The sequence below is a fragment of the Nematolebias whitei genome, chromosome 6, assembly GCF_014905685.2.
Source record: "Nematolebias whitei isolate Nwh7 chromosome 6, NemWhi1, whole genome shotgun sequence".
Classification (NCBI taxonomy): Eukaryota; Metazoa; Chordata; class Actinopteri; order Cyprinodontiformes; family Rivulidae; genus Nematolebias; species Nematolebias whitei.
In genome coordinates this window covers 16,315,988-16,327,017 of record NC_056503.1, presented here as the reverse complement: position 1 = coordinate 16,327,017, position 11,030 = coordinate 16,315,988, and the positions used below count along the sequence as shown (strand labels likewise).

The 11,030-nt window shown below is 41.0% G+C and overlaps 1 protein-coding gene across 1 annotated transcript; it reads left to right on the top strand.

Moving 5' to 3' along the window:
• The first annotated feature begins 1,363 nt into the window (after nt 1-1,363).
• On the top strand, nt 1,364-9,444 carry ccnl1a (cyclin L1a). Its single transcript, XM_037677412.1, has 10 exons — nt 1,364-1,656; nt 1,872-1,946; nt 2,445-2,554; nt 4,214-4,334; nt 4,504-4,568; nt 6,710-6,809; nt 6,915-7,019; nt 7,401-7,651; nt 7,735-7,833; nt 7,969-9,444. Exons 1-10 carry the CDS (start codon nt 1,417-1,419, stop codon nt 8,402-8,404), a joined length of 1,602 nt encoding a protein of 533 aa, XP_037533340.1. The 5' UTR covers nt 1,364-1,416; the 3' UTR covers nt 8,405-9,444.
• Nucleotides 9,445-11,030: the final 1,586 nt, after the last annotated feature.

The following is an 11,030-nucleotide window of genomic DNA, read 5'->3' as shown; positions in this document are numbered from 1 at the left end:
TGGATGGATGGATGGATGGATGGATGGATGGATGGATGGATGACTTACTACTACCAAAAGCCATAGTGCACCACTCCTGATGGAGCAGCATGATTCAGATCATTATTTGCATGTTTTATTCTAAAGATACAGATTTTGTCCCATATTTGTTCACTTTCTTCATTTTTAAGGCCACGCTGCACGACATTCTGTCATGGTCAGGTATAAAAACTGGACAAAAAAGAAAATCAAAGTTTTAACTTAGAAGAACTATTAGACGAGATCACCTAAAAAGATAAAGTAAATCTTATTCCTTTCAAGCAAAGTATGATGAAAGTAGCGGTAGTTCAAATGTTTGGCACAGTTTTGTGCATCATACAAGTAAATTAACAGTACAACGATCTTTGTGATTAAGTTTTATAAATGTGTCCGTGAAGAATTAGTACAATTATGCAGTTAGTCCTGACTCATGACAGAACAAACTCATTGACCTCAGGATACCTAACGCTTGTTTCCTTTTTTGTTGTCCAGTTTTCCTGAACTGGCGGTGCTCTGCCGCCCCCTGCTGGTCATTTCTAGTTACTGCAAGGTCTTCAAGCTCGAGATGTCACGCTGTGTGACTGAACGCAGTGTTCTCTGAACAGTGTTCACGTGTCTTTGATAGATCAACATTCTTAAAATAATAATAATAATACAAAAGTTTGCTAATTTTTTTAACCAATTTCTGTTTTCCAAAAGCCAGTATTTAAGTTGTTATTTATACAACAGATGAGATGTTCAAATGTATGTGTTCACTTTATGTAATAAACTGAATAAAGTCAATTCCATAATAAACGTTTTACCATACTGTTGATTGTTTATTTTCTTCAGCTTTTTATTTGTACACTATTTGGGTTTTATTGTTATTAGTTTTTAAATTGGCGGATGGATATGTTCTAGAGAAAGCAGTGAGAAGTCCGGACTTTCCGGTAAAATACGTAACAGAAACTACTATCGGTGAGTTGTTTTCCTCTTAATGCCTTAAGGCAATGTTAAAAAAACAAACAAAAAAAGGAGGACATTTTTTTTCGATTGCTCCTTACTTCAGATTTTGCTACAACGAGTGAACTCTCATGAAAGTGCGTCCTTGAATGCAACCAGGCTCGAACTCGCAGCCTCAGGAGCGCATGCGGCATTGACCGCAGAGCGTTTGTTCGATCTTATTGTGTTCGCATAATTTAAACTTTATAGAGTGAGAACATGAAACAAAGATGAAATAACAAGTCACGGAAGATTAAAGCACTAAACGTTCGTAAATCTGTCGAAACTACTTTACCATCGCGGATGTGCACACACGCTTGCGTCACCTCCACGCGGCAGTGACGTAACGTGCTTTGTCACCATCTCCCGGTTCAGCCGTCGAAGCTGTAGCTGCTAACTGCTGTGTGTCTGCTGAACATGGCCGCAGGTCCTCAATCTGTCTCTTCTAATGCCTCCGCAACCAACGATGGTATTCTCATCGGCGACAAAGTTTACTCTGAAGTGTACCTTACGATAGACAACTCGCTAATACCGGAGGAGAGGTTGTCTCCGACACCGTCCATGCTCGACGGCCTCGACCTGAACACAGAAACCGACCTCCGTATCCTCGGATGTGAGATCATACAGTCGGCGGGTATTCTTCTCCGTTTGCCGCAGGTAACATTTTTTTTATGAGTTTGACGACACACACGTCGGTGGCTGTTTTTCTCTTGTCAAAAATACCAAGCAGCAAGTGTCCCGACTCGTTACGGCCTCGTTAGCAGTTTGCCGGCGCTGGCGTGGTGGAGCTAAAATGGCGGCGGTTCATTGTGTAAGGTTTACATAAGAGCTGCTTTTTTTTGTAACTGTGTGCTTTGTGTTCCGTTTGACAGGTCGCAATGGCGACAGGGCAGGTTCTGTTCCATCGGTTCTTCTACTCCAAATCCTTCGTCAAACACAGTTTTGAGGTAAGTTCGTCCACAGAGCCGCAGCTAGCTGCTGCTAATGACAGCGCAACGTTCGAGTGACGTCGCTGCCCGGCAGCCATGTTGTTTCAGATGAACTAGCTCACTGCTCTGCATGAATTATCACAGTTTACGTAAAATATTATTGTTATTAGACCTTTATTTATACTTGTACATTTATTAATACAATGAATCGTGTCTTGGTCACGTACTACTTGCATTTTTAATTAAATAAAGCAAATTAACAGCAGAGTATAAGTAAAAATCAATTAATTCACTCGCTTCATCATGTGTTTACAAACACGTGCTCTTACAACACTTGTGCACGAGTGAAGAGGGAGCAGGAAGAAGAAAAATCTTGTAAATCTAGAGCACGTATTAAATTAGTTTTCACTTGTGCCGTGTTAGTTTTTAAAAGACATCTTAATGTTCTTTATTCACATGCTGTGTCAAGTTTTCTTACTGTTCCTTCAAACTTTGCTCCGTCTTGTTGTTTTTCAGATTGTTGCTATGGCTTGTATCAACTTGGCCTCTAAGATTGAAGAAGCGCCGCGACGAATACGAGACGTCATCAACGTTTTTCATCACCTGAGGCAGCTCAGAGGCAAAAAGTAAGCATCGGTGTTTATTTTCACTCATCTGTGGATTTACTTTATAAGTAAATCTGCACCACTGCCCTGTTCGTGCACTGATCTACGCTTTAATGTGAAAGTGCCCTTGTGTTTATCCATGCACTCTAAACCACTTGAAAACTTTTCAGTTCCAGCTTCATTGGTAGTTTCAAAAGTGTAAATTGACCAAATGAGACATTATTCTTGAAGTGATTGAAATGAACGAACTTTCAAAAGAATAAATGATGGCTAAGTAAAAAAAAAAATGAGGCATGCATACTGTGTGTGCCTCATGTCTTTATGTCTGTGTTTTAGATCTTGGCATTAACTTGGCTTCTTTTTTCCCCTTGCAACCAACTAACAGCGACCAGCTACATTTACCAAAGCCTGGGTGATGTGGAATGGTACGTAAGATGAAGCAGTCGGCATGACAACCATGATGCGAGGGGGGTGTCTGTCGTCCCCCCAGGCCCACCCCACCCCCTCCTGCGGGAGACACCTGTGGTCTGAGCCACCGCAGGGTACTGGGATCGGGGATGACAGGTTGGCCGAAGGTCCTTGGCCTGTGGGGCTCCTTGAGGACTCCTGTGGTTCAGTCTTAAGCTTTGGGTATCTGTCCGTATATCAGCGTACTGTGGGGTAACGTAGCTTTCTTCTCTGACTGCTTCTCACCACGCATTTTGATTTGTGCATCAAAAGCAAAGCTTGCTTCATCCACACTTGCCCATAGCCTTCACAGAAATATCCACGTGGTTAAAGAATTATTTAGCTGTTTAGGATACATCTAAGTTTAATGTTTTTTTATTTAGCACCAGTGTATGCTGTGCTGCTTTGTTGTATTTTTTGCATTAAATTCAGTTTTTTTTTTTTTTGTTGGAAATGATTCTGACAGGAAAGGATTTTTAATGAAGGTTTGTGTAATTCTGTTCATTTTAGGGTAAAGTAATGAACTCTGCTGCTTTAGTAAAAGTTGAATGAAAACACAACACTTAAACTACTATCTTGGGGACATTAGGAGCTCAGATTAATGTATTAAACATAGTTTGGCACTGAAGTGTGCTTAACGACTTAAAAGTAAAAATCTTTCTGTAGATATTTCTGGATTTGGTTTAATCTGGGTGTCATGAAATGTTCCGACTGATGCACAGCGTGTGGAGTTTGATTCTAAAGTGAGTTTAGATTAAAACACTTGTAGTCAACACAAGAATTTTTTATTTTTGTATATTTAAACTAAATTTTACTAATAATTTGTGTGTGCCAGTGTCTTTTTTCTCTGTTTAAATTAATATAGTGTAGTTTGACTTGTTTAGCACAGTGTAGCACGTGTCCAGTTGCAGCAGCAGTCGTATTTGTCCTGGGAGCCTGGTTCCGTTTTGAGGACTGAAGTGTTTTTCCTTCAAAGACCTGTTTAATTATTTGGGTTGATATTTCTGTTGAAGCTTTGAGTCAAGTCAGGGTCATTTGCAGATTCCTCAGACTTTCACTGAACCCACAGGAGTCAGCAACCCCGACACTGTCAGGCACACAGTGCAACTTGTTGCTTCAAGTTGGTTGAAAGGGGAAAGAAATGACAAACGTACGAAAATTCACAAGGGCACTTTCCTTTTTTTCCATTCTAAAATGAAAAGGGGAAACCTTTTGTATTATTTTTTTAACTAGGACTCCAATTCCACTGATACTTGATCAGAACTACATAAATACCAAAAATCAAGTCATCAAAGCAGAACGGCGTATCTTGAAGGAGTTGGGCTTCTGTGTTCATGTCAAGCATCCACACAAGGTGAGTTAATGTTTACATATTGTGTAATAACACATTACTTACATATTGTACTAACTGTTGTTGGTAGATCTGCTCTTTAGCTGATGCATAATATTTAGATGGATGGTTATACTTTTGAGTGTTTTTATTTTTATTTCCATTGTTAATGTGTAACAATGTCTCGTTCCAGATCATAGTTATGTACCTTCAATTCCTGGAATGTGAAAAGAACCAGACGCTGGTCCAGACTGCCTGGTAAGTTCATTAATGGTTCTTCACAGAGCATCCCCACAGCAGCAACTTGTCATAACTTCAACAAGTGCCACCAGACCTGGGCTTAAGATGGAGTTGAACAAGTTTCAAATGGTTGACTTTATGAAGAGCACTAAAAATACCTGCCAGGAACTTGGAGCAGCCCCACTTTAGGACACGAGACTTGTCAGTCAAATGATCTCAAGTGCTCCTGTTGGACAGAGTCACTTTGAAACCCATTCAACAACCATTTTGCCCAGGTCTGACAGCGACATCTTTCACTCCAATTAAGTCCTTCTGCTGTTTTGTGATGAATATGCGTCTTTATTAATTTGTTTGAACATTAGGATGGATCAGTTGTATTGCAACCCTGCTACTTGTTTCAGTCCCTTGTCTGCCCTAACTTATAAAGTCTGTTTATTGTGCGGTGCCCAGAGAACTTGGTTTAACTTTGTCCTTTCTCTCTACTCTTTGATTAAAGGGTAGTCCATGCTGGTAAGTCACATAAAGAGCCTCTGAACTCTGCCTCCTCCAACCTGACCTCAGGAAGCTCCCCTATTGGTTGGCTGCCCCTCCTGACAGCCAATGCCAAGATTCACTGGAGGGGGCGGGCGAGCCTTTCCCAACAGCCAGCATCATCTTGTTTTCTCTTGGGGGTCCAAAAGGATTTGTATTTTTCGGTCTTGCTATAAAAGATTCTCATTTGTTTTAGCTATGGATAGATTAATGTTTTATTCTAGTTTACTTACATTTAGCAATGAAGTAAACTTAGCCAGAGCATTTTTTTTTAAATATCTTTTTGGCCAGTGTTATCTGCCTGTCTTTTATTTATCAGTAGAATACTGTCTTGTCCCACACTGACATGGTGTCCAGACATGTCTGTCTTACAGGCTGATCCTCTTCTCAGATTGTGGCTCCAAGGACCTGTCTTGCCTTCGCAGGAATCAGATTAAAACAGCCATGTGTTGTAGTCCCGTTAAAAAACAAAACTGATTAAAGACCAGCTGGATTGAGTTTTATCATTTGTGTAAAACCCACCTGGACCATCATGTAACATGAAGGCAACATGATGGACTCGTGTTGCTATAATGACAAAACCTTTTACACACCAGGAACACTCACTTTATCATTTGATGCATCATTTGACTCAGATTAGTTACATTTAGTATTTGTTATATTGTTTTTCATCATACACTTTTGTCTTTAGAGACTTCTATGTTTGTCGGAAACATAGCTGGTCTCCCACCATCTGTTCATGCCATTCACAACCCGAGCCGTTTGGTCTTGTCAGCATCTTCTGTGTGCTAAATGCATCCATCTTTGTTCTTGACCTTTGACACTGCAGAGCAGCACAGGGATTTCACTAAGCCTGAGTACTGAGGCACAGCTCATCGTTTTAGAGTTAACGCCACAAGGTGAAACAAAACTTCTTCAGCCCGTGTGCTGATTTGTTTCAGTTTTATTGCTGTGTTCACACAGGGACAGTGTGGTTGCCTAAATCTATTCTACATGGTTATACTTGTTCCTCAGGCCATGTTAGACCAGATGTGCATCATCATCATGCTTCACTTCTTAAAAGTAGTCCTTGCATGTTCTGTACATGTCATGCTTTGTCAGATCTAAAAATCTGAACGTGAAGCAGCTTTATAGATAATTATGAGACATTTTAGTTTGCATGATGTTCACATTACAAGGTATGTCTGTCAGCCACCATTGGATGTTTTTGCAATAAGTTAGTGTGTTGTCATTTATCCTTCCAAATCCCATTGTCTTTATGCTTTGTGTGACTCCTATGGATGCCCCGGAGAGAAACGGACAAAGTTAAACTTCTGTTTTACCACTGTCATGTAAAACATTACATGAGCAGGGTGAATGAATCGTTTCAAATGAAAGTCTTAAACCTCTTCATTGTATCTGATTTTACTCAAATGTAATGTGCAAATAATCCAAAGTGAAGATTAAAAATCAGGCATTTGTACTTGAGATGTCCTGAGCTGAATTTGGTACGAGAAGTAAATGTTTCAAATGACTGATCCACAGTGAAGTCATGGTTTGGGTCGGCTCATTTCTAAATCTTGTTGAAGGTTGGTTTGTGTAGCGACGATGCTATGTTTTGTTTCTCTCTCTTCTGTTTGTCCTCGTAGGAACTACATGAACGACAGCCTGAGTACCAACGTGTTTGTGAGGTTTCAAGCTGAAACCATCGCCTGTGCCTGCATATACCTCGCTGCTCGCGCTCTGCAGGTACCCGCAGTGCTGTTTAGAAACATGTTGTAGTTCCTTCATACATGAATCTAGTTATTGTGGCGACTTCAGACTTTTTAACCTCGCGTGCTCGTCTTTTTCCAGTTACCTCTTCCAACCAGACCTCATTGGTACCTGCTGTTTGGAGCCAGTGAGGAGGAGATTAAAGAGATCTGCATCACTACACTCAAACTCTACACCAGGAAGAAGGTAAAACATGTTCTGAGTCGTATTGTAATTTCTGCAGCGTTGCACCAGAATGGACGCCTGTTCCCCTCTACACTAAACGGACCTCACAATAGTCTTATTCTGTTTCACTCAGCAGGACTGTTTCCTGTTCTGTCATTGACCTGCGTGGTCTGTGTCATGAAGCCTCTGATCCTTTTTTAGTTTGTTGTAGAAACATCTGCTCTTTAAGAAGCTGTTGGTGCTTTTAATAACTTGAGGGCATTTAATGAAATGTTGCTCGATAAATTTCAGGTCTAGCCAATACTTTCTCAATAATTTTAAAGTTTTTATTGAAATGATGATCAAAGGTCCGCGATCAGTGTGAAAAGAGAAGTTTGCTACAATGGTTTGTTTTCCTTGCAGCCTAACTACGAGCAGTTGGAGAAGGAGGTGGAGCGACGGAAAGTGTTCTTGGCAGATGCAAAGTTAAAAGCCAAAGGCCTGAACCCTGACGGGACCCCCGCGCTGTCCTGTCTCGGCGGCTTCTCTCCTTCCTCCAAACCCTGCTCCCCAAATGTGGTCAAAGTCGAAGAGAAGTCCCCGAGCCAGCAGACTGTAAAACTGGTTAAGAAGGAGCCGGAAAACCGCACTCAGGTCAAGAGTCCACATAACGGGTGAGAAACTAATCCATGTCGAGTCCACTGAAGACCTGAGTGTTAACTCTGTTCATGCTGATTTCAATGTTGGCACCTTGCAGCCTAAGAAAGGAGGTAAAGATTGGGAGGAACAGCAGGAGTGGAAGTGGCTCTCGTTCCAGAACGCGATCCAGATCGAGATCCCGCTCCCCTCACAGACAGTGAGTTTGTGTCCATTATGCACAGACGATGTTTGTCTGCGTAGAATCTGTTGCAGCAGTGTTGGTCTAGCTTTCTGTAAACAACACTTTGTTGTTGCTGAGTACACTTTGTCTTTTTTATTCTTGTGCTCTCAGTTACAACAGCAGACGCAGCCGCTCAGGAACGTACAGCTCGCGTTCACGCTCGCGCTCTCACAGCCGCAGCCCATCGCCACGACGACATCCGCCATCACCCCTCCTCCCCCACCTCAAGACCAAATCAAGCCACCACAACAGCGAGTCCAAACTTAGTGGGCGTCACGGTAACAGCGGAGGTGGAGGTTCTGGGCACAAGAGGAAGCGCTCACGGTCCCGCACTCCCGTCAAAGTGGACAGAGAGAGGGACCGGGAGAGAGACAGAGACCGCGCCGCTTACGACGGCTCCTCGAAGAAACACAAACACGAGCGAGGCGGTGGACATCGGGACAGGAGGGAAAGGGAGAGGTCTCGGTCCTACGAGAGGGAGCGTAGTCACAAGAGTAAACACCACGGCAGCAGTGGACACTCAGGACACGGTCGCCACCGGCGCTGACACACTTGAACAGACCAGTTCTGGGGCTGATGGTCACCTTCCAGTTTGCACAGACTAAAGTCAAGTTGGGCGTGTTCTCCGAGTTGTGATGTCTCGTGTTTTCTTCTGAAACCAGTTTAGTGTTTACACGAGCAGCGAAGAAAAGCCACGAATGTGGAAGTGAACACTTATTTTCAGCTTGTGGCTCGTTAACATGTGAACGCTGCATGTGAGCTCCGTGACGAAGAGAACACGCCACACTTGGTCTTTATTTGCAGGGCAGTGTTGCATCTATCACTCCTGCATATTTGAGTTTATAGCTTCGTATTCGTTTCCTAAATTTGATCATTAAATCCATAAAATCACTCAAATTTAATTAAAAAACAAACCTCTAGCTGTTTAGTTTTTTTCACCCAGTGAGACCAGTTTAGTAACCCACTTGAAATGACCAAACACCTACAGCAACTTCTAAAAATAAATGTATTGCTTTAAATTTGATTTCTCTGGCAGTGTATTGTGCTGCTTGTCAAAATTGGTCCTTTTTTTTATATATTAAGAAGAAGCCCAGTGTGATTTTTTTAAATTATTATTATTTTTGTCAACAAGCTAGGAATGAATGCATTCCCAGTAAGAAGTGTGGAGCATCAGCCCCAGACTGGTCCTGATGGACCCTCCCACACATGCACCCCTCCATCCATCTGGCCTACTCGTGTGTTTCTGGTTTTCTATGTAAAGATATAAAGTTATTTACAATGTAAAGGATTGATCACCACTGACAAAACGTGAATGCTTTGATTTATAAAAGCAAATTGTTCAGCGGAGTGGTTACATAAGGAAATGTAAAAATAAGAAGTTCAGGAAAGATCAAAATGTTTGCACATAAAGAGGCTGTTAGTTTTTGTTTCCTTTATTTGACACATCTGTTCTTTTTTTCTTTGCCATTTTCCAGCAGGAAAAGCAAATGTAAAATAAATATATTTTAGAGTTGTAAATTTGTTACGATGGTTTTTATTCTGCACGTCTTCATGTCCAATTTTTATTCATTAATAAATAAGTTGAAGCCACCACTGACCTGTGATATCTGACTTTGTGCCAGATGAATTTGAAGTACTGGTAACTTGCTGGACTGGGAAGGACAGATTTGAGTTGATGTGATTCAGATGTACAAGTTACTTTTTGGTTTCGTTCTCTGATCGCAGTAAGTGTTCACTAAATGTTGCTCCTCTGCAGTGATATACTCTGCACACTAAAGGAATAAATCAGGTCCTCCGGACAGATGAGATGTTTCATCTTTTTATCCAGAAGACTTATTCAGCCTGAAACCCTGCAGGCTCCTTGGCATAGTGGACCAACCAGTTTGCTGCTGACAGCCAGAACCAGAACTAATGGTTCACATGCACGAGGACCATCATAAGTATGAATACATAAGTTTCTTCCACCAGAGGGCGCTGTTGGTTTTGGTACAAGTTATTGTTTCCCATGGTTGGAGCATTCTACATCAGGACTATTCAACTGAACTGCTCAGGGGACAGTCATTATGTAAACAAGTTTTACAATGATCTGTTGTCTTTTAAATTAGTTTATTTTCTTGTATTGAATCATAAATGCAATAAACAGCATGCGCTCTCTCAGGACATTATTACCTGCAGTGTCCCCTCATTGAGGACTGAACTAGGCAAAGGGACCTTCTCCTCTGCTCCTGTTTCCTGGAATATCTTGTGAAAAGATTTGAAGCTCTCGACCATGACCTCTCTAAGTGGCTTCAAACATCTGCTAAGTTCCTGGCAAAAACTCCTGTTTTTAGAAACACAAAGTTTGTTTTCTCAGTCATCCAGGTATATAACAACAAAAAAGGTTGAATCATGTCATCTGGACTTCGTTTTTTTGTTAAAAAGAAACGTTTCGCCCCTCATCCAAGAGGCTTCATCGGTCTGAGGCCTAGACATCTGGTATTACCCACAAGCCACCCTGACTCTTGTGTTTCAAGCCTGCCTCAGATACCCCTGAAGTCTGGCCTTTTCACTAATGGTTTCAAAAACACAAAGTTTGTTTTCTCAGTCATCCAGGTATATAACAACAAAAAAGGTTGAATCATGTCATCTGGACTTAGTTTTTTCGTTCAAAAAAACGAAGTCCAGATGACATGATTCAACCTTTTTTGTTCCTGTTTTTAGGTTTTTTTACATCACCTTACAACCTAGTTTTTTTTTGTTTGTTTGTTTTTTTACATTTTCTTTTAAATACCAATTTATTTTCACTTGTTAAACAAAAAAAAAAAAATCAATTTGTATGCATCCTTTATGATTGTCTATGCTATCCACTGTTGTCATCACTCTTTGTTAAAATCAGGTCCCTCTTGTAAATGAGTTCCCGAGGCTCAATGGGATTAACCTGCACAAATAAAAGTTTAATAAAAACAACAACAAAAAAAACAGAACCCAAAGTGTTAGTTTATGTTGTGTACATAATCAAAATGCTGGTGAAGATTCTCAGTCATCCAGGACATGATAAATTAAAAAAACGTTCTCGAACAAAGAGCTCTTTGAATTGAGAAAGCTCCTCTGACGAGGAGCGAAACGTCTTCTATTACAAATAAAGTCCAGTTGTTCTTGTATTGAACGTTTTTTTGAGTACATAATCAAAGATG